The sequence below is a fragment of the Oryza sativa genome, chromosome 3 (assembly GCF_034140825.1).
Source record: "Oryza sativa Japonica Group chromosome 3, ASM3414082v1".
In the NCBI taxonomy this organism is placed as follows: Eukaryota; Viridiplantae; Streptophyta; class Magnoliopsida; order Poales; family Poaceae; genus Oryza; species Oryza sativa.
In genome coordinates, this window is record NC_089037.1 from 36,854,495 (window position 1) to 36,881,829 (window position 27,335).

The 27,335-nt window shown below is 43.4% G+C and overlaps 8 protein-coding genes across 11 annotated transcripts; 2 read left to right on the forward strand and 6 right to left on the reverse strand.

The window, feature by feature from the left end:
* Nucleotides 1–1,711: 1,711 nt before the first annotated feature.
* On the reverse strand, nt 1,712–2,584 carry LOC107275264 (uncharacterized protein At5g65660). The gene is made up of 2 exons (XM_015774194.3): nt 2,151–2,584; nt 1,712–2,035 (listed from the first exon to the last, which is right to left on the reverse strand). The coding sequence occupies exons 1-2, from the start codon at nt 2,436–2,438 to the stop codon at nt 1,874–1,876; spliced, it is 450 nt and encodes a 149-aa protein (XP_015629680.2). The 5' UTR covers nt 2,439–2,584; the 3' UTR covers nt 1,712–1,873.
* LOC9270768 (putative pentatricopeptide repeat-containing protein At1g03510) lies at nt 2,501–7,075 on the reverse strand. 2 transcript variants are annotated; one of them, XM_015773104.3, is made up of 3 exons: nt 5,677–7,075; nt 5,466–5,563; nt 2,501–2,640 (listed from the first exon to the last, which is right to left on the reverse strand). In XM_015773104.3, the coding sequence occupies exons 1-2, from the start codon at nt 6,978–6,980 to the stop codon at nt 5,551–5,553; spliced, it is 1,317 nt and encodes a 438-aa protein (XP_015628590.1). In that variant the 5' UTR covers nt 6,981–7,075; the 3' UTR covers nt 2,501–2,640; nt 5,466–5,550. The 2 variants fall into 2 exon arrangements, with proteins under 2 accessions (XP_015628590.1, XP_015628588.1); XM_015773102.3 differs by having other exon boundaries at nt 2,506–2,644.
* Nucleotides 7,076–7,731: 656 nt separating this feature from the next.
* On the reverse strand, nt 7,732–12,388 carry LOC4334809 (derlin-2-like). The gene is made up of 6 exons (NM_001419013.1): nt 12,163–12,388; nt 11,944–12,043; nt 10,673–10,887; nt 10,429–10,512; nt 9,191–9,244; nt 7,732–8,335 (listed from the first exon to the last, which is right to left on the reverse strand). Exons 1-6 carry the CDS (start codon nt 12,259–12,261, stop codon nt 8,138–8,140), a joined length of 750 nt encoding a protein of 249 aa, NP_001405942.1. The 5' UTR covers nt 12,262–12,388; the 3' UTR covers nt 7,732–8,137.
* Nucleotides 12,389–14,353: 1,965 nt separating this feature from the next.
* Nucleotides 14,354–18,454, forward strand: LOC4334810 (nuclear pore complex-interacting protein family member B13). 3 transcript variants are annotated; one of them, XM_066308195.1, is made up of 5 exons: nt 14,354–15,189; nt 15,822–15,906; nt 17,656–17,697; nt 17,819–17,914; nt 18,000–18,443. In XM_066308195.1, the coding sequence occupies exons 1-4, from the start codon at nt 14,482–14,484 to the stop codon at nt 17,893–17,895; spliced, it is 912 nt and encodes a 303-aa protein (XP_066164292.1). In that variant the 5' UTR covers nt 14,354–14,481; the 3' UTR covers nt 17,896–17,914; nt 18,000–18,443. The 3 variants fall into 3 exon arrangements, with proteins under 3 accessions (XP_066164292.1, XP_015628751.1, NP_001405941.1); XM_015773265.3 differs by having other exon boundaries at nt 18,007–18,443; NM_001419012.1 differs by having other exon boundaries at nt 14,372–15,189; nt 18,023–18,454.
* Nucleotides 18,455–20,010: 1,556 nt separating this feature from the next.
* Nucleotides 20,011–21,085, reverse strand: LOC4334811 (predicted GPI-anchored protein 58). The gene has a single exon (XM_015773690.3). It carries the CDS (start codon nt 21,047–21,049, stop codon nt 20,390–20,392), a length of 660 nt encoding a protein of 219 aa, XP_015629176.1. The 5' UTR covers nt 21,050–21,085; the 3' UTR covers nt 20,011–20,389.
* Nucleotides 21,086–21,641: 556 nt separating this feature from the next.
* LOC4334812 (uncharacterized) lies at nt 21,642–23,673 on the reverse strand. The gene is made up of 2 exons (XM_015777437.3): nt 23,393–23,673; nt 21,642–22,162 (listed from the first exon to the last, which is right to left on the reverse strand). Exons 1-2 carry the CDS (start codon nt 23,615–23,617, stop codon nt 21,911–21,913), a joined length of 477 nt encoding a protein of 158 aa, XP_015632923.1. The 5' UTR covers nt 23,618–23,673; the 3' UTR covers nt 21,642–21,910.
* A 164-nt stretch (nt 23,674–23,837) lies between these two features.
* Nucleotides 23,838–25,403, forward strand: LOC112938285 (uncharacterized protein ycf20). The gene is made up of 3 exons (XM_026024099.2): nt 23,838–23,971; nt 24,165–24,358; nt 24,949–25,403. Exons 2-3 carry the CDS (start codon nt 24,192–24,194, stop codon nt 25,400–25,402), a joined length of 621 nt encoding a protein of 206 aa, XP_025879884.1. The 5' UTR covers nt 23,838–23,971; nt 24,165–24,191; the 3' UTR covers nt 25,403.
* Nucleotides 25,019–27,335, reverse strand: LOC4334814 (pentatricopeptide repeat-containing protein At4g25270, chloroplastic). The gene has a single exon (XM_015777436.3). The coding sequence runs from the start codon at nt 27,314–27,316 to the stop codon at nt 25,769–25,771; it is 1,548 nt and encodes a 515-aa protein (XP_015632922.1). The 5' UTR covers nt 27,317–27,335; the 3' UTR covers nt 25,019–25,768.

Consider the following 27,335-nt stretch of genomic DNA (forward strand, 5'->3'; position numbering starts at 1 on the left):
GCTTATGGGATCATATGTCCACCTAGATCGATACGGAAAGAGCTCCTCTCGTGTACTGCCTTTTGACGTGAATCTCTGATATATGTGAATCCATTAACTATTGGATCCGTATATTAACCTCTCAAAATCAGAGAATAGTAAGTTAAAGGATCACGTCCCGATCGATCGCTAATTAGAGTCTTGCAAATGACGATAGCCAGCTGCTAAGCCGCCGTACATGTACGTACGATGCATTAGCGTACGTTTCACCATCAAGCATGCATACTGCCGCTGAATTAATCAATGGCTGTCATGTATAGGAGTATATATACACGCACGACCTTGCTGGCCTGGCCTACTACGTAGTACTTGCACTTTACCTACTTCTATCTTCATGCCCTCAAAGCCGAAAAGCAAGCGCACATAGATATCCATCGAACATCGATCGATTAATCGATCATGCGCAGATAACCAAGAATGTTAGGTCGCTGTCCCCCTCCCCGTCTATACCGTCCAATTGCAACTGATTGATTTTTTAGCACTAAACGCAAAATAAAAAAGACACGAATATTAGAGAATGATATAATATCAAATAAGTAGAAGGGGTGAAGCTTCGAATCCAGGTCATCTAGTCCACCATCTCGTGGAGCTAGCCGGAAGACTCGTGGATGTTTCTCAACACTAAACGCAAAATTCGATCGTGTGATTAAACTTGCAGCCGAATTAGTTTCAGGTTAATTTAAAATTTCAAGGGTGGGCCCTATTTCATTTTCATGGACGATGAGAAAATAATTAATCAGCTACCATACTACACATATATACAGATACAGTCTTAATTGGATTGTTTAATTTACTGTATGACACTGCCAATTTGCCATCGCGATCTCGTTTCAGATTTCCAGCAACATCCATAATTATGTGCCATGCATACAATCATACTTATATATATCCCACTTAATTATGTGCACGGCACTGGCTCTAGCAAAAGAAAGTGCATGCAAAACCCACGGCAAAATACCATATGCATCGTACACGGTCTGCACACGGATTGCAGTCCAGCAAAGTGGGCAACCATCAGCACGCATTGCAACAGCAAAACCCCATCCAAATTGCCTCCACCCACGATACGCACCATCGATCGCTAATATGGCCCACATCGTACGCGTTAATTACACAAACAAAAGATCACCTAATTACATGTTAACTCATCTCTAGCTCATGAGTAATAGCAGCAGCTTAATTTCCTATGATCAATCACACCAAAGTAAATCGTTCTCCGGACATAATACAACGACGACCATGGTCCATGGGGGAAGAAAAATCAGAACGTAAAATGAAAATGTCTTTAATGAAATTGATCGTCTCATCGGCCGACCAGGCAAAAAATATATATGAAAATGTCCTGTTACGTTCGTCAGAATTCTGAAATTATGTATACTAGTAGTAAATGGTATAATTCAGACCTCTTATGTTTTCACCAATTCTCATCGTTGAACAATGGAGTGATAATAGCCTTTTTTGTTTACCTGGTTCATACTTCAGAATAGCCAAATGCCACCAGTAGCTGGTATGCATCAGTGCCACACCTGGGATGGGCTTGAAGATCGACAACAGTTTTCATAAGACCCAGAAAGAATATGGTCTCCATCCATTATTTTATCGACCTTTTCTGGTTTAGTCTTGAGCTCATAGATTTGGGTCTGGTCAGAATATATGCCATGAATTCATAAAGTTTGCGAGAATGAAATAATCCTTACTTTTCTAACTCCAAAGATAAAGATACCCAATGAAGAAATTGAATATTTTCATAGGACCAAAGAGGAAATGGAATTTTTTTTAGAGGTTCTAATAAAAGCTTATATACACCCACTCTGTATGGCTTCATTTACAGCTACTAACTAGATTGTGGAACAGAACATTTGACTTGCACCTCAGCTTCCTCCTCCTCTGCTGCAGGCAAACACTTCTCATGCGGGCACGGCCTGGCGAAGAATTTGGGGATCCTGTCCCCAGGCATAATAACGGGCAAACCACACTCTTTCTCTGCTTTCTCGTTCTGCAAACAACAATACATGGGGATCATTCTTAGATTTCTGTAAGTCTACAAGAAACGATCATTTCAGGTTAAGATCAAAGTAAGATATGAATAGGGATCGTTAGTACTGTAGTACCTTGTGATCAGATGTTGTCTTGCTCGGAGACGCAATGGAGATGACGGTGTGCTGGCCTTCTTGGAGTATCACATCAGGATGCCGAGACCAGAGGAAGGCACGGAGCTTGTCCCAGTGGTAGCAACATGAGAAGATGCCACTGAGGGAGAAGATAACAAAGATCAGGAGCGCCGTCCCTAGGGGAAAACCCAGAGTTGGCCTTGAGGAATGTGCCATTGGAATCGTCATGGATGGAGCAGGCGTCAGATCTCCAAGCTTATACATATGCATCAGTTGGCTCCTGCTCATTTGGTTAAGAGCCCAGACTTGCAAGGTAAGGAGACTGGGTATTTATACTTGCAGCCAGGGCACCTTGCACGGACAGAGGATGATGAGAAGTGGACTGGCTTGCACGGCCAGGAAGACGGAACCATCCGTGGTACTGGCTAGTGCTGTGGCCCACATGCATCTGCTGGTGCCCGCTGGTAGTGCTTGATGCTGATCTCACTGCCTGTCTTTTCCAAGAAAAAGAAGCTGTTTAAATTATATGAACACATAGCTTTATAGGGTGGGAGAAAAGGTAATGAATTTCACTTCGGACAAAAACTACAGGTATGTTCACAAGCAAATGTTTATTAGGCAAAGGATGATGAAATGATTTACTGATGTACTGAAATGTTTCAGCTTCAGAAGGACAAAAACATATCAGCCTAGCAGGGCAGCAGGTTGGCAATGAAACACTCCATGCGGATTTTCTAAGGAAAAAAAATTACTGAGACTCAGAGTTTACAGCTTTAACCGAGTAAAGAGGAATCAGAAAGTGGGCTCAAAAAGATTGACATACAACATGAACCTACTATGCAAGAGCACATAGGAGATGAACATGCATCACTTTATCTAAGTGTTCTTCATCATTCACCTTTTGAATACTATATGCTTTTCAATAGATAAAGTGCCAACAGATTGAGTATCCTGGACGAAATCCACACTTGTGTACGGATGCCACACATGTCAACTTATCAGGAAAATGTGGCTGCTCTTGTGATGTCAAAAAAAATGTGACTGCTGACCATAACTGTATTAAGCCTGGAAGCTAGCCTAAATAAGGGAAACTTCACTCTATGGTGTACCAAGTGCCATGAACAAGTTTTTTTCAGTCATAATAGGACACTGCAACACATTAGAATGACCCAACAGCTTTACAATTCTACACAAGAAGCAAACCGCCGGGAGCAAAAGAATTGTAATCATAAATAAATCCGTAGTTAGCAAATAGATCAGCACAAGGCAACTAGTTCTTAGGTCCAGTCTTTCCTATCCAAAACGGTGTGTCAAGCATGTTTTCAATTCAACCAATAGTTACTAATATGTTAGCTAGCTAGGTTCAACTTTGGCATCAGTTGAGCTGCATGAGCAATCCAATTCACCTGTTTCCCACTTGGAGGTTCCCACATGCATAAATAATAACAGAGATAAACAACTTTAATGATCGCACTACATCCTGTCGGAAAAATTGTTATGCACATTGGTGGGCTCGCTTCCTGGTTTTTCTTCAATGGTTCGTGGCCTAGTATATCGAATCTGGAACATACACTCACCACATGTTTGTAGAAGCAGATCGAGGAATTTGGTACAGAAAAAGATACTGATGGGAACAAGCAAATTTAGTGATCAAAACAAGCACGATGTATCGAGAGGTCTATGAAATTAGTATCAGACAGAAAATGTGTACGGTGGAAGAAAATTGTGTGGGTAGCTATAGCAGATACATATATGATTTACAGATTCTGCTCCAATTCATGAAGGAAACATAATATAATCGTGTGGGTAGCTAAATACCCTTAGCAGTTAGCAGCATCACAATTTTAGGCTCTCTAGTGCAGAAGTTGAACAATACATGTTGGATAAATTAGGTTTATAGAATTACTTCCACATCATCCAGCCAATATGCCACTGTACTGGGACCTAGCACCACTAGCAATAGTGATGCACCCTAGGCTCCTAACCCACCTACAAGGCTACAACGAAGCTATTTGAGAGGGACCTCTCCGGTAAGACTTTAGGTAAGTGCTCTTCCATATTATTACAGAACACACAAGAAAACTGTACTGCTCACCATCAGTCATGGTCTGGTAAATCAGGCGTCAGATCCCAAATGTTACACGACACAGTGAGTAGTACATAATCCATTCTACAAAATTACAATCATGGATAAACTTCATATTTATAATGTAACTGCAAAACTTAGCTGTACTCATCCATCATTTGTACGCCTCAACTGAAGTAACCTGACGGTAATCAGTTCCAACTATTGGAACTTTGCAATTTATCTAGATGCTCTTCAATATTTGTATTCACTTTGTCTGATTATGTAAAAAGACAAAAAACATTTTGCTATAAGTGATTGATCATACTAACTCTTGTCAAGCTTTCAGGGTAGAGACTGGAAACAACTGATTTCCCTCCGCCAAAACAAAATGCGGTAATAATATATGGTGAAATTGTTTATTACAGACATACTGAAAATGGATATTTAGATTTGCACGAAGTTTAGCTGAGGAATAACATCTCTAATGCATAGTATTAATGAACTCACACTACTCGTGCAAAATAAGGACTTGATATTTTCAAGCCCAAGGCACTGTACCGACTGATCTAATGGAAGCATAACAGGGGCTGACACCTTTATAAAATAATATTTTTTGATCACTAGATGAGATGGAGAAAAAGAATACATGAAAGATATTAAGGATCTTGCTTAGTGCAATTTTCTAATGAGACATGCTTTTTGTAAAGGTGCATTAAAGTAAGCATCATATGAACCAGGAAAAGAAATAACTAGGGGAAGGGCCCTTAAAAGGCTAAAAAGGTAGTTCAGAAGTCCAGAAACTGGCCAAATCATATCAATCTAACTTCACAATAAACAAGCACAAAAAATTTAGAGGAAAAATAGAAGCAGTAACCTTAGTGATCTTTTAATGAGTGGCTTAACTGAAATGTAAAGAACATGTAAACTAATTGTAACGCAATCTTAAAGCAAGTGAAATTAAAGAACAGGGCCACAGGAAAGGGCGTGTGATTTTTCCTTTGTTAATGCAAATGATATTTTCCAAACAAAACCATAGCTGTCAGCACAAATTCCTGACTTCCCAACATTACCATGGGGAAATTTGATGTTCTGCTGGATGTACAGTTAACATTCACCCAACACTATGTTTCTGTTACTTTTGCTATTTTGCAGTTAGTTTTGATTTAAATATGACACAATTGTGATAAATAGAGTTAGGAACCTGACCCAAGTAAAATGTGTTCTACATAGTGGCATGTCTCAGATACCTTTCATGGATACGAAACGATTTGAATATCTTGATAAAATTTTCTTGTGAGTCTGTGATGCAGTTCTCAAAGTGTGTTTCCCCTTTCAGAACAGTTCACTGCAGCAAACAGAACAGTCAGTTAATTCATGCTTTGGGTGATAATAAAGCTGTAATGGTCATATAGGCAACTGGGCATTGCAAAAGGAATTCATTGGAAATGATGCTAGCACCTTGACTTGCAATGTATCATCCAACTGCTTCCAGGCAATCTCCGCACACCTCGCTGCTCCATCTCCCTTCTCACCTGTTCTGCCTTGTCATGCATACCCATGCCTGAATAGATGTTCGCAAGTGAAACAAAGTTACCTGCATTCTCCGGTTCAATCTCAAACAATGCTCTCCCTGCAACCTCTGCCAACCCCACCTCCCCATATTTCCTGCAAGCAGCAAGAAGAGCACCCCAGGCTTTCGCAGTAACCTTAACTGGCATTGTCTGTATAACATCATAAGCTTGGCGTAGTCTTCCTGCCCGGCCCAAGACATCAACCAAGCATGAATAGTGATCTCCACAGGCCTCGACCCCAAATATTTTGGTTAGAACATCGAAATACTTCAATGCATCATCTGCGTGACCAGCATGGCCGCAAGCCTTTAATACGCCAAGGAACATTATGCCATCAGGCCGGACATTGTCCAGCTCCATATGCCTGAAAAGCGACATTGCAACATCTGCGTGGCCATGGAATGCATATGCTGATACAATAGAGCTCCAGACAACCACATCGCGCTCCTGCACCTGGTCAAACACGTTCCGTGCGCCAGCCAGAGAACCACATCGCCCGTATGCTTCAATGAGGGAGCTTCCTAGGTGGCAGCTCGCAAACATGCCGTGCCGCGTAGCAAAACCGTGAACCTCCTTGATTGAGCTCAACGCACCCAGCGCCGTGCACGAGGGGACGAGCGCCAGCAGAGTAATGAGGCTCGGGAGAACGCCCATTCTCTGCATCCGTCGGTAGAGATCGATGGCCCGGGCCGGATGTTCCCCGGACTCAGCAACCGCGGCGATCACAGAGTTGAAGCAGGAGGCGGTCGGCGCCACATCCATGAGATCGAGCTCACGCAGCGCCCCGGCGAGGTCGCCCGATCGGATGTGGACGGAGATCATGGCGCTACAGACGATGGCGTTGCGGTGGGGCAATTCGTCGAACAGGCGGCGGGCGAGGGCGGGGGAGGCGCAGGCGCCGTAGGAGGCGACGAGCGCGGAGGCGAAGAATGGACTGGAGAGGAAGCCACACTTGGCGGCGAGGGCGTGGAGGGAGTCGGCGGCGGCGGCGGCGGAGGGGAGGCGGAGGGCGGAGGAGGACTTGAGGGCGAGCGGGAAGGCGTAGGCGAAGGAGGGGTCGGAGAGCGGCGGGAGGGAGGGGTCGGAGACCATGCGGGAGAAGAAGGCGAGAGCATCCCGGTGACGGCCGACGTTGACGTGGGAAGTGAGCAACTTCGTCAGCGACGCGAGGCGTTGGTGGCGGGAATGCATCGATCGCCGCCTCGTATTCGAAAGCTCCACGAAGACGGACGGCGAGCGAGGTGATTTGAATTGAACCGGAGCAAGTCAAGACGGGGAAGATGCACAAGGGACCGATCTCCTGATACTGCATCTAAATATATGAGGCCCTACATATATAGTTTTGTGATAATTTTAAAATATAATATTTTAAATCTGTATTTTTTTTATATATTTTGATCAATGTACATGTATATGTAGTTTTGTAAAATTCACTCTTTATTATTCCATCTGGCTATAAACATTTTATATTTAGAACAAGATTTATGTTTTAAGACAGGATTTGATCAAATGGGGTAGTTGATGATATACCCACAAACACTTCTTTCAGTGCGAGACTGCGCCGCGTAACCCGCGCTGCTTATCGTACTTCAGCTCTGTGGCACGCTTATGAATTGATCTGTTGCATTCAAGTAAAATTGATCTGTTGTATTCAAGTCAAATCGGTGAAATGTATTTGGGGACGATTTGGTAACTAGTGGTTGTCTTTTGTAATATATATCCAACAGCTAATATCTCCTAGCAATCAATATTATCATGTACACGTGATATTTTACATTAATAGCTTTCTATGTAATTTGCAAGAATCATTACTCGCATGTACTTGCAATATTTTGTTATGAATATCATTGCACGTAACTTATTTTATCCACTCATGTTTTTTTTTTAAAAAAAAATACTTTGACGGATAGCTGTACATTTCGAGGGTCATCTTCGACCAATATTCTTCAAACCCAAACAGTATATAAAACATTCTAACATTTCTGATACCATAAATCGCAAGGACAAACATCACAACGATTGATACAGTTATCGTTACCAATAGACTACCACATTGAAAAGTATCCCGGTCAGATGTCAATCGTCGCAAAAAGGATCAGTTTCTGCAACCAAGGATGGCGGCATTGTCCAGCCGGTTGAAACTCGTAAACCATTTCCTTCACCCTTCGTGTCCAGTTAAGAAATTTAGCTGCCCCAGATACTACTAAATGCTTTCTTATGCACAATAATTCTCTGATCTATAGCCTGTATAAATACACGGGAACATTGCTTGTACAATTTCGCAATTTGAACAGATGAAAAAAAAAAAAGAACTCTCGAATCAGTAACTGCCTTCGAATGGCAATTGATCATTGGGCCTGGGGGTCTGCACCCATAGCACCAAACCTTGCTCCAGCGCCAAGCCCAGCATTGGGTGGCCTTGCCACAACAACATTGTCATCAGCAAATAGCGCCTTGATGAACGAAGGAGTCTTCAGGGGACGCCTCCCAGTCATCCGCGGGTATACATCTTCCAGGAAGTAGTACACATGCCCAGCAATCATACCCTGAAAGAAACAATATTTGTCAATTACAGATATGGTCCAAGAAGAAAACAGCATATTGACAATTTTAATTCAGTCAATACATCAGGCATTCATACCGAATAAGGACATGGCTAATAATTCATTAAAAAAATACAGATGCATGAAAATGATGGTCAGGAGAGTACACAGGCATAAATTATCTCTGAGGAAAAAGTCTCTGTTAATACAAACAAGCAAATAAGATCCATTTTAAGTTCATGATATTGGCAAATACAAACCAGTCAGAGAAGACACGAGCCAGCCAGCACTCCATTACCAAGTTACCATTAATACATGCTGCTATGTCTACCAGCATCGTCACACATAGACAGCAAAAAGACCAATAGCTTATTTCTGTTAAAAATATGCTAACATGTTGAAAATAAAGTTTTCAGCTTCCATACTTCAACACCAAGGTTAACCATTGAAAATAGCTAGTACCATCTCAATGTAGCTAGTTAAACCTACATCAGGTTATAGCTCACTAACCCAGAAACATCTATTGGCAAGCTGGGTAGAAAATGCAAAATAGAGCCCAGGTTCAGGCATTCAAAAACAATGGAACAAGCTTTTAACACAGGCTTATGTCACACTTGCAAATAAGCAATGCCAAATAAAAGTTGGACAGCAAGATGACCAATAAAAACCAGTCACAGGCTTGTAGCTCATGGAAAACGAAACAAACAATATTCATACAAAACCATGATAGAAGAAATAACCGTTGACCATACTGAGCTTGCAATTCTACAAGGCATTCTTTAACTGCAGCATTGGCAGCACAGACACTAAAAAATCACAGTGCTATTATGATATTCATCATAACGATAAGAAACATACCAGCAAATCAACCCATGTACTGCTTCCCACAAGAATAGAGAACCCCAGAAGGACCTGCAATTTAAAAGAGAACAATTCACGCAGCTGTTTCTCATCTCTGATATAAAGTTGAATAAACTTTGAACAATTTCAGTGAAATTTCATCTGTGTGATATCAGGTGAAAAAGTAAAATCAAGGATCACTACAAAGCAAAAACAAGATCAGAGCCACTAGAGTTTCTGTTTCTCTACTTTGTAATAATACATTCTGACAATGAAATATGTGCGCGATGCAAAAGGATGTCCAGGAGTTGGTTGACAAAACCTTTTCAGCGTACATTGTCACAGCCAGTTTATGTTGAAGGCTTAGCAAATCCAAAAGGCATTCTGTAAAGAGAGCACATTTACATTTGCTAATTCCCCATTTTACTTTATCACACAGTACTGAATACAGAAATTTATTCCCACTCTAGTGAGGTACTCCCCTCATTTCAAATTGCTTGCCGTTCTAGCTTTGTCCTAAATCAAATGTTTATATGAACATCAACTTGTAGAAATTCATATAGTTTAACATCATAAGGTTTATGTTTTTAGATTCACCATGAGAAATACTTCCATAATATATATTGCATGTTAACCTACACGAATTTCCAAAAATGGATGGTGAAAAATAGAAATGTTTGACTAGTGGCAAAGCTAGAACGACAAGTAATTTGAAATGGAGGGAGCATTCATTTTTAAGATGAACCTAGACCTACTGGAACAACAAATTGGCTCCATGGTAAAGGAAAGGTCTAGCATTTTACACCAAGTTCCTGTGACGTTTTTACACACTAAATAGACCATTCTTGCACCAAAACATAAAGTTACTACTACTTCATGTTGTGAAATAGTGAGAGCATTCATCACAAAACAAACCAACAGAAAAGCATTTGTTGGGTAATGCTTAGGACAAATGGACAACTGTTGGGAAAAAAAATGGTTTGCTTTTGGGCTCTTGGCTAATAGGGGAAAAAATCAAACATATATTTTGCTCTACAAACAAAGAAAAATATTGAAATTGAAGAGGTTTTAAATAATTCTATTGCATAAAACATATGAAATCAATTACAGATTTCAAATCGTGTGATTTAACATTCAGGCATGAAAAAAATGATTATATGAAGAGGCTCTAGGAAGTTAACTTAAGATGAGAATCAAGTGTGCATTAGTCATGTAGTCATGTTGTGGTACATGGAAAGGAAACTAAAAATACTTACCCAAGGTAAATAAGCAGCAGTAAAGGTGAACAAACCCAAGAAGCTCATATGAATGAAGGGATTGTGCTTGCTCCATACATAAACCTGCAGGTCCATACGAGAGGAATTACTAAAACTCAACTTCTAAGTATGCACCCAAGAAGACTATTTTCAGAGCCCAGAAAATCCCTAAGATTTGTCCTGCACCCCTAACGATGGTGTAGAAAACCAAAAACCAAGTATAATGCTTGTACTAATCTCGTACCATCATAAATGTCAATGAATTGCTCAAGAACAGGATTCTGGCAAATGTCTCAGAAATATAAGGTATCATCCCACCAATCAGAACAATGCCAGTCAGGACAGTAGCGCCAAACAAGAGCATGTAGAAAAAGTCAGCAGTTCTTCCTCTGAATGAGTTCTCCTCAAGAAGCTTGCAGTATCGTGCAAGAAAAAACATGTGGAACAGAAAGTCCAAATCTGGAAACAACAAAAGATGGATTCAGGAATAAGAGTAAAGGGATTAAATTATGCATAAAAATTATTCAATAATGCTAGAATAACAGCGCTTACATGTTCTACTTATAATGCAATACATACGCAACACACGTGTAGCGAACTAATAATATACAAGCACTTCCATGGTGTCACATGAGGACACATAAATTAGCACGATAACATAAATCTATATCCGCTGTTAACTTATAATGGTAACTGGAGACGTGGTAAGATGTTAGATATAATTTTCTAAATGCGCTATACATCAGGATCATACAATTAGGGGAACAAAATACAGGGTAGACACAATTAATTCAATGAAAACAAACAAGGACCTTGAGTGGGTGGGTATAAGGAGCTTTCACACATTATGAGTTTGAAATACATTGTGATCATAATTAAAGAGTTGCAAATTGTATACCACTTGATAAGTTCTTTGACGAGGTCCCACCTAAACTCCTAATGCAGCCCAAAGGCACTTATCCCTAATCAATACCACAGGTTGAAGCTGTCCAACAAGGACGCTAAAGAGCGAGTTTAATAGTAGAGGTAACTGATGCCTCTATTTTTGCCCACATTATCTACTCATCGATTAGGACAATACCAATTTTATTTTATTTGTTTGATATCAATCTATTGGTTATCTTCCTATTCCCTCTCTTGGTGATGGAGCACATGTACAGGCCGCCTCTTGCATGAGGGGCAGCTCCTTCTCTCCTCCACCTCATCATGAGCACTCTTGGCACTAGCGCTTTATACCTTACTGTACATTCTCTAAGTAGCACGTAGGCGCATAAGCCTTCATCAATGAGTCATGGGCAGAACAATACTTCCGTTCTAACTTCACATCCCTATGCTTCACACCTCTGAAATGATACCCTCAGAATACAATAATAGAATTATCATTGAGAACTCTTATTACTACTATGCAAACGTGGTGAAATTACGATTGGGATCCGCACAAATAGTAAATATAAGTAGATACTGTTTGTAAACTGACAATCTTGCAAGTGTAAGAGAAAGGTAAGAGGCGCATACCCATCTTACGGAAGTAGAGGAAGTTGGTGACGAGGCGCCAGATCTCGTAGTGCTGCACCACCAGCTTGGGGTTCAGATACAGGTGGTAGGGCGAAATGATCTGCGAGGCAAGGAGGGCATTAGGCCATCAGCGCAGGCACTCAAACAAGCACCAGATCGAGGAGAGAGTAGAATCATGTAAAGAGGGGCGGGCGGAGAGAGAGAGAGAGAGAGAGAGACCTCGAGGGTGCAGCCGACGGTGGTGACGACGGCGGCGGTGAGGTAGGAGCGCGTGATGATGGGCATCTGCCGGTACCACTCCTCCACCGCCTGCGCCATCTCCCGCGAAACCCTAGCGGGCGAGCTCTCCTCTCTCGAGTCTCGAGTAAACCCTAATTGACCCGAATCGAATCGCCGATGAGATGTTGGCAGCGGAAGGGGGAAGGGGATGGATGGAGATGGAGATGGGTCGCAAACTCGCAACGGAAAGCTGCGTGCATTGGTGTCTCCGGTGGCTGCGTGCCTTCCTGCCTGCCTGCGTGTCACTGACATGTGGGGGCCACGAGTCGGTCGCATTGACGTGGTGTGTTCCAGTAGGATAGCGACACGTCAGCGCACACGTTGCAACGCGCCATGTTTCGTTGACAATTCAAATCTGACCTGGTATGTACTCCTATGTTGTTGTAGTATGTTGTTGGTCAAGCCAGGGATTACAAGTGGTCATATAGAAAAAAATAAAACGTGGATGTTAATTATATGTGGTTGTTCCTTCTCTATAATAGATACTCCCTCCGTTTCATAATATAAATCATTCTAGTATTGCCCATATTCATATAGATGTTAATGATATATATATATATGTCTGGATTCAATAACATCTACTTCCTCCGTTTCATATTATACTAGTAAGACTTTTTAGCATATGTCTAGATTTATTGACATATATATATATGTGCCTAGATTCATTAACATCTATATGAATATGGACAATGCTAGAAAGTCTTATAATATGAAACGGAGGGAGTATATGAATATGGGCAATGTTAAAATGACTTACATTATGAAACGGAGGAATCATATTGTATTGTTTTGGTGTAAGTATGCAATTGGTTATACGGAGTATATGGAAAAACTAAAGTAACACTTACAATCTACTCCTGTATTTTCTTACTAGCTTAACAACTTAACTACTCCCTACATTTTTTATTTATATGACATTGTTTAGGCCCTATTTATTTCAGCTTAGAATTATTATAATCTGAATTATTAGCAATAATCTGAAACAATCATGTAGATCATTATAATAATCTATAAGCTAGATTAGTATAATATGATAATCTCCTCTAAACGTGCTTCTTTCAAATTAGTAGGTGGCTAAAGACCCACTAATCTTAAAATTTGTATGCAAATTACCCACCACTTCCATCGAACCCAATAGATTGAGTACATCCGCTTCCTCTCTCCACAGTGCAGGCGAATCCGGCGCCTCCCCCAGCCGCGCATGCATCCGCTTCCTCTCTCCCTAGTCGCGCGCGAACCCTTCCCCAAGCCGTATCGTCATCGCCGCCATTTCATCCTTCTCCCACTCCACAATAGCTTAGGGTATTAGAGACATCAGCCTTTCGAAACCAATAATATATGTCTCTAATAATCCAAAGAAACAAACAGCTAATAACTTATTTTATTATAACTTATTATAATCCAGCTTAATAATCTGGATTGCAATAATGTTTAGTTATTAAAAAAAAGGGTAGTACGCACTGGAAAAATTTGAGACTCAAGTGAAGTTGTTGAAAGAAGATCGAACGTTAGAAAAAGAATTATGTCGTGATACAGTGATTTGTTCTTTAATGAGAAAAGGTTAGAATCTTTAATACCTGCAATGCACGTTCTTATCTTTATCGTGGAGACGTAAATAATTACTACTACAATACATTTTAATTGAAACAGAATAAAACAAGCTCGATGATACAAATCAATAAAATAGTAACCTAATGATATGACATGCGATTTTATTGACAAATTTATTATCACCACTCGTAAGAGTGGTAAATAGTTAATTATTCCAATGAGAGTTGGGTTCTTCTTTGTATGGCAGGGAGAAAGAAAAAAGATAAATGAGTAATTTTACACTCAAGACATGACTAATGGGTTAGGGAAATAATTTCCTAGCTAAAAATACTTATATTTTTAAGACGGAGATAGTACCTCATTTCATCTCAGTTTTTCATTCATTTACATTTCTCAATCAGGCTTCTCATGATCCATTATCCACACATACTGCGGTGACGTGGCTTCCGTAGATTTAAAAAATGACACACGAGCAATAACCCCAATATTTGGGAAAAGCCTTCTCTTCAATGATAAAAAGATGGAAATGATCCAGGAGGATGACATTTGCAAATACGTGAACCGGATGAGTCAAAAACCCAACAGAGACTGGAATCAGTTGAGTTTCAGCATCAGCGCCCCCAAACCAAATAATTTTGAACTCTCCGGACTCCGGCCGCCGCCTTCCAGAGGAACCTCGCGGCTGCCGGTGCCGGTGCCGGAGAAGACATGGCCGGGAAGAAGAAGGCCCTAACAAATCCCGCCTCTCCCTCCGCCTCCGCCTCCGCTTCCACCCCTAAGAAATCCACCGCCACCTCCAAGGACCGCTCCACGCCGAAACCCCGCAAAAACCCCAACCCCAAGGAGGAGGCACCACCGCCGCCGCCCGCCAACAACAAGCGCCTCAACCCCCAAGGGGGATCCAACCGTAAGAAGAAGGCCGATGCGGGGACGCCCTCCAAGAAGCCGAAGCGCCAGCCGCCGGAGCCCAAACCTCGGAAGCACAAGGGGGCCAAGAGCGAGAAGCCGCACCGGGTTTCCGGCGAAGGGGAGAAGCCCACGCCCACGAAGAAGAAGAAGAAGAAGGAGAGCAGCAAGGAGCCCAAGCGCGAGAAGCAGCAAGCGTCCGCGCCTATGTCGACTCCCTCGAAGAAGAACAAGGAAGCCAAACGCGACACAGGAGGAGCGGGGAAGCCCACGCCCACCAAGAGGAAGCTCGGCGACGTGGATCCCCCACAGGAGCGACCGTCCGGTGAAGGCCAGGCAAGCTCTCCCACGCCCGCCAAGAAGCGGAAGGACAAGGCGGCGGCGGCGGAGGCGGTTGCCGACCACGGCGCCGGCAGCTTCCCGATGGCTCGGGTGCGGCAGATAATGCGGGCCGAGGACGCCACCATCCGCCCCTCCAATGAGGCTGTCTTCCTCATCAACAAGGCCACCGTATGGTTCTTTCCTTCCTTCCCACATTCTTTCACTTAACTCGCATTTGGTTAATGAAACTTAGTTTATGCAATGATTTGTGATGGCAATTAGCAATCGAGGATTGGAGCTTCTCCATCCTAATGTGATGATTTGGGTTGGACTGGAATCTAGTTAACCTAATGAGATTTAGGTCGGCGTTGCTGTGATCGCCCACAAGGTGTTTGATGAATTGTCTGATATGATCACAGATCACGAATGGTGTTTTCTACCTCCAAATGGTAGATGTTACAGGTTGTCTCAGAAGTCCAAAGCTTGATTTCTCTGCTTCTGCTGCCATCAAACTTTTGGCAGGAGGGTTTATGCACGATTGTTTTATGTTTGTATTTGTTGGTAACTCGCTAAAATGTTGCTGTTCTCTGATGCATTAGGCATATGTTACTGGTTTATGGCATACTGGCAATGAGAATATTATAGAGGGCATATTAAGATAGAATCTGAAGAATATATTTTCATGATTTACCTAGTTATTCTGTCAGATTACTGTGATATTCATTACGGACCAGTGTTTCATTATTTTTTCCATTCCTCGTCCAAAGCTGATTTGGTTAATGTTATATCGCTCACTTGAACCTGTAAATCTGTAACTGCAGGAGATATTCTTGAAGAGGTTTGCAGACGATGCTTATCGAAATGCTTTGAAGGATCGGAAGAAGTCAATTGTGTATGATAACCTTTGTAAGTTGCACATTCATTCCCATTCACTTCAAAACTTTCTTTGTTGCTATGTTGAAAATGCACTTTGTATAGAAAAGCTAAGGGATCTGCATTTATTAAGATTGGAAAAAAATGTTTGAAACATTCAAACAGTACATAGAAAAATGAGAAATCTCAGATAGGTGAAAGAGGGTTTCCCTATTCTACTAATGTACCAGCACGTCATCATCAAGTTTCAAAACAACACAATTTGTGGAAACTGTATGCTGTCTCATTAGAATTTTTTTTAGTGAAATATAAACTACACATGTCCTGAGGTTGTTACTTTTAGTGTTCATATTTTCATTTTCAATCTCTCAAGAGATGAAGAACCTTCCAAGATTGCAATGATAGTCTGGTAGTTATCCCATCTATAGGTAGATGATATTTCCATTTCTGCAGACAGGTTTGTCAAGCCAGGAGAGAAAGAGCAGTTAGTATATAGCTATAGTAGGACCATTGTGTGTAAGAGGGCAACTGCATTTAGTTGCGATTCAGCTTATCAATGCCCCAATATCACTGGCTGGATAGATTCCATTGACAAGAGCCAAAAGATAAATACTCTCTCAAAGATTGGGTACAGATGTTGAGTCCTACAAGTTGCAACATCAAATGGTTACATACATAGGATATTTTGTTATGGTCTTGTCAATATTCTTGCCTGTCCCCCCTTTTTCTTGATAAAATGTGTCCAACTATCAATCTAATGATCATAACTTTACTCATAGCACACACATTTCTGTGATGTTGGCATATATATATATATATATATATATATATATATATATATATATATATATATATATATATATATATATATATATATATATATATATATATATATATATATATATATATATATATATATATATATATATATATATATATATATATATATATATATATATATATATAAAACTAATGCATTTGTGCAGTGATGAAACATTTTTATTTCTATACAAGCCAGTGTAACATGTACTGATATTTTTTAGACTGTCCAACAAAGATAGTTGAAGTCCACTCATGTTCTGAAACTGGACAGAGGGGAATCAATCCCATCGAGAGGCTCTCTTCCTCCTTTTTTCTGAATCTGTGAGAGAGGCAAATGAGAAGTTCAGAGAGACCTCAACTCTTCTGCATTTCTCTGTCAGTAGTGATAATAACTTATTAAGTTGATCAAATTAGGGATTTCACTTTCAGTACAGATGTTGCATTACTTGCATCTCAAATATCATTTTTTGAGCCATATTTTTTGACATTGGCCTTTGATATATGCCCCAGCTTCTTTTTTTTTTCTCTCAATGATGCAGACTTTCAGAGGTCATAGGATAAATTCTTTATAACCAGTGACCTACAAAATAACCTCAGGAATTCATATACTTAAACGTCTATGCTTTGCCTACTTGCACCTTTTTTTTTTTTTTGGGGGGGGGGTGTGCAAATGTTCCAACTTCCTGACAGAGTTATCGTGTAAAATTGACTCAGGAAAAACAATCATAAAACATGTTTCTTATGATCTGTGATGGCAAGATCAGCATCCAACATGTGAATAGCTTTAACATCTTTCATCTCAACTCATAGACATACACTTTTTGTGGATGGGCTCATCTCTGAATTGCAATTAAAGTTCATTGATCCTGTCTTCCGTGAGGTTGAAGATATAGTTAATGTTCTATTTCTTTTGTCCTTTTATTTTTCTTTATCTCACAGCACATCTGCCTTCCTTTTCAGCAACAGCAGTGTGCAACCAGAAAAGATACAAGTTTCTCTCAGGTCAATATTTGTCTTTTTTACAAACCCATGGAAGCCTATTTTAATCAGCAAAGGCTCTTCATATGCCTTAGCCTTTTAGCAATATCATTATTTACAAATCGTTTCTGTGGTCTTTGCTCAGATTTTGTTCCACAGAAAGTTACAGCTGAAGATGCTTTGAAGGCTCCAGTTAGCAGCCAAGTGAACCAACCACAATAAGTTGCTAGTGCTCCGCGAGGTATGCTGCTATGTTTTTACTACTTCCTAGCTTTTTTAAGGAGCGAATTACTGGAAATTAGTTTTCCATGTTGTGAAAGTTCCAGCATTCAGCTGCTCCATCCTGTAGGGAGGTCATCCTTTCACGAGTTATCTCCTGGGAGGGTTCTGCAATTGTAAACGCCAGCTGTGCAGCTCATGTTGCCCTCAGGACTGGCATCTTGCGACATGTTCAATATGATTCTGATCAGAATCGGAGGCTTAAAAGAAGATTATAAGGGGAAACCTGAGTAATCTACATATGAAAGAAGCATGATGAAACTTTTTGTCATGAGAATCACTTGAAATATGCTTGCTTAGAGCCTCAAATCAGGATCACCTTTTTGGCTGTGTAAGCTGTGGGTTGTGTGAGGTGGATGTAGCTTAGGCTAAATGTTACTGTGTATTTTTTTTTAGATAATACGTTACTAGTAGTATACATTTGTGAGTTCTGACTTGTTCATGTACTAGTTCATTACATATATTTTCGCAGGTGCATGCTTTACCAATTACTTGCTGGTGCAAATATGAATGCCTAGCACCATGAGATGCTTGTCTTGCACTGGAGTTTATCTCCTATGGAATCCACGAGTAGGCTGTTATGGAGGATTTGTATTTGTACCTTGTTTCAAAATAAATAAAACTAGTATGAGATATGATATATTTTAGAACTATGAATCTGGGTATGAGTATTATAATGTATAATATCTCATATTAGATCTATTTATTTTGTAACCAAGAGAGTGCTTGCTTTGTTTCATAAAAAAAATCTAATTCTGTATAGGAATCTAGATATAGAATTGTATTTTTTTTTTAACGGAGGGAGCAAGTGCGAGCAGACACGGTGAGTCTACGAGATTTGTGTGTCAAGTGTCAACGCATCGTTGCTGGGGCTTTGTTCGGGACGAAGATCCAAGTATGCAGTACGCGTGTTCGCCGGTCATTCGCTGCACATGGGCTCCTGACTTGCTTATGCCGCCAAAGATTAGCAACAGCCAATAGCTAGCTGTAAATAATGCGTAAGGCCAACGGTACCATCTGTAACTTTCTCTCACTTTCGTTGCATCTCAATTCTCAGGAAAGCAACTGACCCTAACGCAAACAGTAGTGTCTTTGAATTGGTCGGTGCAACTTTGCCACGAACAATTTGCTAAAAAGTGCTAGAAAAAATGAATATACAAACGAGTCAGTCATAAGTTTCAGCCAAACATCAATTTGCCAACAAATTGGTTATTATGGCACATATAATACTTGACGTGACAAAACTTCAACTGCAAACCTAACATGCCCTTTGCCATAAATGGCACAGTACCGCTCATGTTTGAAATAATCAAACTGCTGTCTCCAGGCCCTAAATTAAAGCTATCGTTAAACATCCAAGTCAACCTCTTTAATTTGTCGTAACATTAAAATCCACGCGATCATTGTTTTCTGTTCTCGAGCAGCTGCTGCTATAGCACGAGTTGTACCACATGTCAGTATATCTGAACATATGTGTCCAAGGGCAGGTGCCGAACTAATGAACTCCGGACATATGTATATGTATATATGTGTTAGTGAAAACACATTTTCTTTTCTGTTGTGTTTGGATGAAAAATTGAAAGAGATACTTTTGTTGCCAAGTGTCTCCAAGCTTAATTTGGCAGAATAAAAACGCCAAGAAAGAAGTCCGGACCACCAGATTAATTATTTGTTTGGTAAGCTTTAGCATCAGCGCATCGGCTATAGCATTAGCTCCACTCATTTGAGAAAACGACGACGCATTAAATTAGTAACAGATTTTTTTTCCACGTAAAATAATTTCGGAAGCTAGTCTAACAAAAAGAAATTAGGAGTAGTAATAATAATAATAAGTAAAGTAATCTAGTAACAAAATTACATTTGATGAGCGACTGGCCAGGGAGGAATAGGTTCAGGTGCCACATTTTCTTCTCCCATCCCATCATCCCATGGCCTGGCCTCATGGGCGCGTGATCCGAGAAGGAACCGACGGTGATAAAAATATTGAAATCTCGCACATCCCAACCAACCATGCAGAGGCTCGCAGTTCTGGATCTGAATACTGTTCACACCAATGCATCACGGCTCACAGCTCACTTGGAGTTGGTTCTAATCAAAATTATTAGGAGTAGCAGTATATCATTCTACTAGGTATACAAAACTGCGTGTATCCATCTCCATATCACTCCATTACGTTATTCCTCTTTTTTTTTCACAGAAAAAGAATTTTAATGGTTTCAACACCAAGAATAATTAACACAAGAATGAAATGAAGAATCTAACATCTCGCGGATCACAGGAGCAATTTGAAGCGCGGCCATGGAAGGCATGCATCGAATCTGTGTATCTGCGGAGCTGCTGCACTGAGACGACGAACGTATATGGTGGGGTTGTACTGCTGATGCTACTGTAGATGTAGATGTAGTGTACTACTCCGGTGAGGAGCTCCGGCGAACGATCAGACGAGCTCGAGGCGGGCGGAGTAGTCGGCGTACCTGGACCGCCGGATGTTGGCCTGCCGCTTCTTCCACACGACGGCGGCTAGACCCACCACCGCGGCGGCCGAGAAGGCGCCGACCACGACGCCGGCCTTCTTGCCGCCGTTCAACTCGTGCCTCTCCGTCTCCCCGTCCTCCTCCCCCGCCTTGTCGCCCGCGGTGGCGGCCTTTATCTCCTCGGCGGCGGGGGCAGGCGACGGTGTTGACGGCTTCTCCTCCTTGTCTTTCTCCTTATCGTCGTCGTCCTCCTCGTCGTCGCCGCCCTGCTTGGCCTTGGCGGCGGAGGGGGCCGGCGCGGACGCGGCGGAATGCTCCATGGGCGACGGCTCGGGTGCCGCGGAATGCGGGACGGGGGGCGAGTGGGAGGGCGCGGGGAGAGGGGAGGTCTCAGGAGGCGCGGGAGGGGAGAGCGCGGCGGCGGAGGAGGAGGCCTCGGAAGGCGGCTGCGACGGAGCGAGGGCGGCGTCGGCGGGGTGGAGGCGCTCGTCTGCAGCCGGGGTGGAGGCGGTGGGCGCGGACGCAGGCGGCAGCGAGATGGGCGACTCGGCGGAGGCGAGCAGCGGCGCGAGGAGGAGGACGAGGAAGAGCGCGGCGGCGCAGGGCAATGCCGATGACGCCATGGCGGAGGCGGAAGCAGATCTGCGGCGAGGTGGTTTGGTTGGTGACGAGATTGGAGGGGTTTTATACTCGGGTCGTGAGGGGTGGGGATCCCTCGCTTCGCTTGCCACGTCGGCGATGCGGTTGCGGCGGGCGGTAGCAAAGGAAAGGGAGAGAGTAGAAGAGTCCAATCGCCGGCAACGCAGTATAGGCCGGTGGTACGCCGTTTTCGGCCCATCTTCCACCTCTACCTGCCGCTTGTTTGTGCTTCAAGATTCGTGCACGTGGTCACACTCTTTACTTCCTATATCATCATCATAATGATAGCAGATAACTATATGCATCAGTACGTAATTTAAGTGCTACTGTACTCTTTTTTTAACTCAAAACAGAAGCCCCATCAATTAATTCTGCTGTACTCACGGATGGCACAACAGTGTTACTCTCATCAGCCACAACAACAAACTACTACTACTACTCCAGTATATATTGGAGTATACTGAAACTTCATTTTAGAGTTTAACTGAGGTTTTTTTTTTTCTTACCATAGTCTTTTTTCAATCATTGACTTCTAAACCATCAATAACACATGTATAAAAGTTTTACACATAAATATAACTTAGTTGCTTCATATCTTCTAGGGCTTATTAGCCGTAGCTCAAACTATAGAAGCATCATCAAATTATTGCTGCTCCTTAGCGAACATACAGACAGTGCTACTACAACAAAATGCTGGCCTGCCAGCATAACTGCATCATCAATGAGAAAGGTTCATCACAGTTTTGGATGGAATCATCTTAACAGAATTTCGCCCTGCCTAACCACTAAGATTAAAAACAAAAATAATCCCAGAAGCGTAACAATAAGATTGTGATGAGCGACAATCAGTGTAGGGCTGTGGCACGTTTCTTCTGTTGCCCTTTTGTAGCTTTTCCCCCTTGTGAAGCAGCAGCCTTACTCAGCTCTTCTGCTGCTGCTTCTTCGGATTTATCTGCATCTGCAGAATACGGGGAATACAGGAACTTCTTTGAGTTGCCCGTGCCAACGCAGTTCAGCTTCACGATCCTTCTCCCCGTCATCCATTTCAGCAGGATCTTCATGTGAGTCTTGCTATTCAGGCCACTGATACCAGCATCCTGTTGTAACATACTCCAAATGAGTAGGGGCTCATGTGAACCAATAATTGTGTTAGGTATACTATCTTCAAGTCTGATGCAACTTTGCAATCAACATGAGCTGAATTCGCAGAATGGCATCAAGAAATAACCAAATCCCGGTATACTATCTTCAAGTCTGATGCCACTTTGCAATCAACATGAGCTGAATTCACAGAATGGCATGAAGAAATAACCAAATCCTAAACTGCTAGTTGTAGATTAAAAGGTACTGTGCAGTATGTGAGGATGCAGACTGCTAATGTTCCCAGGTGCCATGGAACGGGCAAGCAGTCAGGTCAGCCAGAATGGTAGAGCGTATTAGCAACTGAGATTTAGACCAACTACACGTGCCTCGTAGAGAGAGGCAAAAATATGGCTTATGTTTTCACTTATAGAAACACATGGCATACTCCTACATAAGATAAGTTGACATAAAAATCACTCCTTGAACATTTATAGCACCAAAGGCAATGATATGCCTCCATTTGAATTCAGGTTATCTATAACACCAATACAGCACCAGCTCATTCAAGCACAATAGGCAACATAATGTTGACTCAATACTCATAAGCTTTCCTCTTACTTTGAAAATATTTGTGATATAACCATTGAGTTGAAATACATTACACATGGCGCCTGACTGAACATTAGCAAAAGAAACCTAGACTTATCACAAGGATATACTGGTAGATATCCTAGTAACAGTCTCTGTAAATGAGTGTATGACAAACACTCAGGCACGCACACATATTGCACATAAAAAAAAATCCACTTTAACCAGACTGAATAAGCTAAAGACCGTGAATCAAAGCACGGAAAATCGCAAGATGATGTGGCAAAATGGGTTACGTGGATCACTGGTAAGCCTGATTCACCAAAATACTTAAATGGGCTATGCAATAGTCCTAAGTGGACGGTTACTCTGCTGATATTTTTATCCAAATGAAAGAAGCTAGAGGGGGTAAAAAGGGAGGAGCCGCTACCAATTTCATAGTGTAAAGAACATTGGATCAACGAAATGAGTAGAGCAATACTTGTAGGCGTCTATAACAGTTGATCTTAGACCTTCACCTACTGTTGATTTAGGGGGAAACGCAGCAGGTTTGTTTCACTGTAGAATGCACACATAGCCGGAGATTTGCACCGGTATCTGGTAGACTACACTAAACATAGAGCTGGTGAGTAGTGCCAGTGTCAGAAGCAACGTACCTTGGCGTGGTTCCATGTGTTGCCGACGGTGAGGGGGCCATGGTCGGTGAAGATCTGGAGGAGGCGACCGGAGATGGCGACGGCCTCCTCCTTGGGCACCTTGGGGTTGATCCGCCGCACGTCCACCGCCCGCTTCCGCGAGAAGTGCCTCTTCAGCACCTCCCACGCCATCCCTCCAGCTCCGCCGCCACCGCTACCGCCGCCGCCTCCTCGGAGGAACTGCATGTCGCCGCCGCCGCCGCCGCCGCCTTGGTTCGCTGGCTGGGGTTCAGTTCAGCTTCCGCAGCTAAGCCCCCGTCTCTCCCTTTTCACCCGTAGGCCGTAGGAAGGAGAAGAATTTTGGCCCATTAGATGAGATATCATATGGGCCCGGAACAAAAAGGAGAAGAAGGCGAAGGCCCACGATTGCAGATTATATGGGCCCAGCCCAAGAAGAGAAGAAGGCGAAGGCGGCGGCTGGGTCGGGCGCTCCCCACCATCCAACCAACCAAACCTCTCATCTCTCCGCCGCGATGGCAACTGCGGCCGCCGGTGGTGACCAGTGAGGTCGCCGCCGGCTGAAGTGTGGTTCCATTCGAGGTCAGCACCCCCTTTCCTCTTATCTATCTGCTTCTATTCTATATGCCCTCCTAGATGGGAGCGAGTGAGGCTGGGGGTACTTGGAAACATGAGCAGATGAGCTCAATTGATCCGATTTGATTTTGATTGGGTTTATTTTGGGTTGTTCGCTGATGGAAAGACCGGAATTTTGCTCGGAACCTTGTGTTTGCAGGGCAGTGGCCTGTAGCGCCGGCCGCATATGTCAGCTCTCCGCTTATGCCATGGAGCCATCAAGTCGCCGTGCGCTCGGAAGCTTGCTGCTGCTGCTGCGCCCTGCGCTCGGAGGGGAATCCCGGCACCCCACCAAAAGAAGCAAGCGACCTTCTGCTTGATGCGAGCTTCTCCTTCCTTCCGCACAAATTCTAGGTAGTGTTCTGTTCAGCGTTTGCACCGAAATGGCTAGATTCCTGATGTGTAATGTGTCAATTTTGCCGCTGTGTGTTTATTAGGCAGTACTTAAGTCAATTTCGTGCCACACCAAGTGTTTGGACATTATACAGACAATTTTGTGCTAAAATGGGGATCTAAAGCTACTCTTTCCAAATTCACCGTAGCAGTGACCTCAGTTAGTATAAAGACATGCCTTTCTCTCCTTTTTGCACCTAATGTAAAAAACATTGCGTTTTCTGAACAGTTGGCTGTGTTAATTCTATCATGGAAGACTCAAATTTAACACTCTCTTTATATGTCGTCAATCTTCAGATATAGAGTTGGCACCGAACCGGAGTCAAGAGTGTGAACTGCGGTATTTCATTCAGGCAGTTTGTGTTTTCTATTGTTGGCATTTTTGTCCATCTTTACGCTTGAGTTAACACTCTTTAAAGTGTTGCCAATTTTTTGTTGATGACATGAAATGTTCGAACGTATACCACACTGTAACAGGAGATTACCTATAGCGTTTGCTCTACTTGCCAGTTTTGCTTGTTTGTATAATGCAGAAACCTCTTTTTATGCAGGCAGATGCAATGGTCCATTGAGGCTATGACCGATGATAGTGCTGACCAATCAGGCGACAATAACACTCGCCTGTTTAGTGCAATTCAGTCGTTTTTGAGCAAGTTATATGGCAAGCTCAAGAAACTAAGGAAAGGGCTGCCGCTGAAGATCCTCTTTTTTCTCATCGGATTTTATTGTGCTACGGCATTTGCTACTGTCATCGGGCAAACAGGTGACTGGGACATATTGTCTGCTGGACTTGCTGTTGCCATTGTGGAGGGTATCGGGGCTCTGATGTATAGGGCTTCGTTTGCGTTTCTTGGTAGGATAAGGAAGATGATTACCATATTCAATTACTGGAAAGCTGGCCTTACACTTGGATTGTTCCTGGATTCTTTTAAGTATGAAGTGGATGAATTTCTTGAATCCTGTAATCCATTCAACATTGATATCAATATATTTAGTCTTTGGTGAACTTCTGCTCCAGGTTTTAAAATTTTGTTCTTTTGCATGCCAATGATATTTTGATGTAGCAATTTCAATTGTTTAGTCACTCCCGGGGGAGCCGCATAACTTTTTCTGTCCAAAAGTTGGAGCCATGGATCAAAGAAGAGTAGTTGTATCTTAAAATTGTTGTATATACAATATTGTACCTTACAATTGTTGTATACACAATACTCCATTGTACAGCATTAATTAAAGAATTGTTTTTGCACCTGATACTGGCCTGTACAAAGTACAACCGTTTGACAATGAACTGGGGTTAGTTCTATGTTCACCACCACTAAACAAAAGAGCTCTGAAATATGGTTCAAAAGCTACTATGATCATTTGAATTCATCAGCTTTGACATGACAGTCCTCTATCCCTCATCGTCTTCTTCACCTTTTCAGCCTCTACCAACCTTCCCACATTTTGATAGATCTCCATCAACTTTACAAAATTGTGCTCATTGTCAGGCTCCAGTTCGATCAACCTCTTCGCAATGATCTCTCCAACCCTGGCGTTGCGATGCATCAAGCAAGCCTGCAGTAGAGCCCTCAAAACAGTCTGTTCATTGTCGAGAGGCTTCCGCTTCGACATGAACTCGTAAGCCTCATGGATCATCCCAGCCTTGCCTAGCATGTTCACCATGCAGGTATATTGTTCCATAGTAGGGGGAATTCTGTACTCATTCTCCATCTCAGAGAACAATCTCATGCCACCCTCCACCAGCCCTAAATTGTCACAAGCTGAGAACACCAACGCAAAGGTGGTCTCATCTGGTCGCATCCCGGAATCCACCATTCGACGGAAGATCATGAGAATTCTGTAGTCCTGGAGGTGAGCAGAGATTATAGCATTCCAGGACTGCAGATCCCTCATCGTCATTGACTCAAACACCAACAGGGCATGGCTCTGTTCGTTCTTATCAGAGTACATCCTGATCAGAGCATTTGCTACTGACAGCTCTGTCTCGAGACCATGACGAATTGCCCAGGCATGAATCTCCAGTCCCCATTTACCATTGTCACAAACCAACGGCAGTATCGACAGCATTGTTGATAATGTAATGGAGTCGGGCTCATGTTCTTCTCTCAGCATTCTTCTCCAGAGCTCCAGAGCCTGCTGGGAGAGCCCATGTCGCAGGCACCCAGCAAGCATGATGTTCCATGAGACGCCGTCCCTGTCCGGCATTGCATCGAACACCTGGAGAGCCCTCCGTACGTCGCCGAATGTGGCGTACAAATCCACGAGGGCGTCGCACACAGGCACGTCGGACGCGAGACCGGCGCGCACGACGTCACGGTGGATGGCATGGCCGAGCTCGACCGAGCCGACGCCGGCGCAGGCCTGGAGCGCGCTCGTGAAGGTGAAGCGGTCCCGCGGGACGGTCTCCTCCTCCATCTGGAGGTAGAGCGCGAGCGCGTCCTCGTGGCGGCCGAGGCGCGCGTACCCGGCGATGAGGCAGTTCCACGGGAAGGCGTCCTCCCGGGCGCGCGCGGGCAGCAGGTGGTCGAACAGGTGGTGGGCGTAGGAGACGAGGCCCAGAGAGGCGTGGAGGTGGAGGAGGCGGCGGGCGAGCGCGGGGTAGCGGCGGAGGAGGGAGACGGAGAGGAGGCGGCGGAGGCGGGCGAGGTTGCGGCGCGGGGAGGGGTGGAGCGGGAGGGCGGCGAGGAGGGAGTCGAGGAGGTCGGGGGTGAGGAGGCGCGGGTGGGACCCGAGGTCGGAGAGGACGCGGTCCAGGGTGGGCTGGGTGGCCGGCGGCGGCGCGGCGCGGAGGGTGAGGGCCGCGCCGGAGTGGGGATGGCGGCGAGAAGGTGGGCCTCGTCGGCGAGCTGGCGCGGTGGAGCGGCGCCGCCGCTGGATGGCGCAGGTCGTGTGGCTAACGGTTGCTGGGAGCGCCATTTTCGTTGGACCAATCCAC

Excerpts from the sequence above, each read along its gene's own strand:
- LOC107275264 (XM_015774194.3), bottom strand. The coding sequence starts at position 2,438 with ATGAGCAGGAGCCAACTGATGCATATGTATAAGCTTGGAGATCTGACG. Across the intron at positions 2,036-2,150 it reads AGACAACATCTGATCACAAG|AACGAGAAAGCAGAGAAAGA; the intron begins GTACTACAGTAC and ends TGTTGTTTGCAG.
- LOC9270768 (XM_015773104.3), bottom strand. The coding sequence starts at position 6,980 with ATGCATTCCCGCCACCAACGCCTCGCGTCGCTGACGAAGTTGCTCACT.
- LOC4334809 (NM_001419013.1), bottom strand. The coding sequence starts at position 12,261 with ATGGCGCAGGCGGTGGAGGAGTGGTACCGGCAGATGCCCATCATCACG. Across the intron at positions 12,044-12,162 it reads CCGTCGGCTGCACCCTCGAG|ATCATTTCGCCCTACCACCT; the intron begins GTCTCTCTCTCT and ends CTTGCCTCGCAG. Across the intron at positions 10,888-11,943 it reads CCTCTACTTCCGTAAGATGG|ATTTGGACTTTCTGTTCCAC; the intron begins GTATGCGCCTCT and ends TGTTGTTTCCAG.
- LOC4334810 (XM_066308195.1), top strand. The coding sequence starts at position 14,482 with ATGGCCGGGAAGAAGAAGGCCCTAACAAATCCCGCCTCTCCCTCCGCC. Across the intron at positions 15,907-17,655 it reads AATTGTGTATGATAACCTTT|CAACAGCAGTGTGCAACCAG; the intron begins GTAAGTTGCACA and ends CTTCCTTTTCAG. Across the intron at positions 17,698-17,818 it reads AAGATACAAGTTTCTCTCAG|ATTTTGTTCCACAGAAAGTT; the intron begins GTCAATATTTGT and ends GTCTTTGCTCAG.
- LOC4334811 (XM_015773690.3), bottom strand. The coding sequence starts at position 21,049 with ATGGCGTCATCGGCATTGCCCTGCGCCGCCGCGCTCTTCCTCGTCCTC.
- LOC4334812 (XM_015777437.3), bottom strand. The coding sequence starts at position 23,617 with ATGCAGTTCCTCCGAGGAGGCGGCGGCGGTAGCGGTGGCGGCGGAGCT. Across the intron at positions 22,163-23,392 it reads ACACATGGAACCACGCCAAG|GATGCTGGTATCAGTGGCCT; the intron begins GTACGTTGCTTC and ends ATGTTACAACAG.
- LOC112938285 (XM_026024099.2), top strand. The coding sequence starts at position 24,192 with ATGTCAGCTCTCCGCTTATGCCATGGAGCCATCAAGTCGCCGTGCGCT. Across the intron at positions 24,359-24,948 it reads TCCTTCCGCACAAATTCTAG|GCAGATGCAATGGTCCATTG; the intron begins GTAGTGTTCTGT and ends CTTTTTATGCAG.
- LOC4334814 (XM_015777436.3), bottom strand. The coding sequence starts at position 27,316 with ATGGCGCTCCCAGCAACCGTTAGCCACACGACCTGCGCCATCCAGCGG.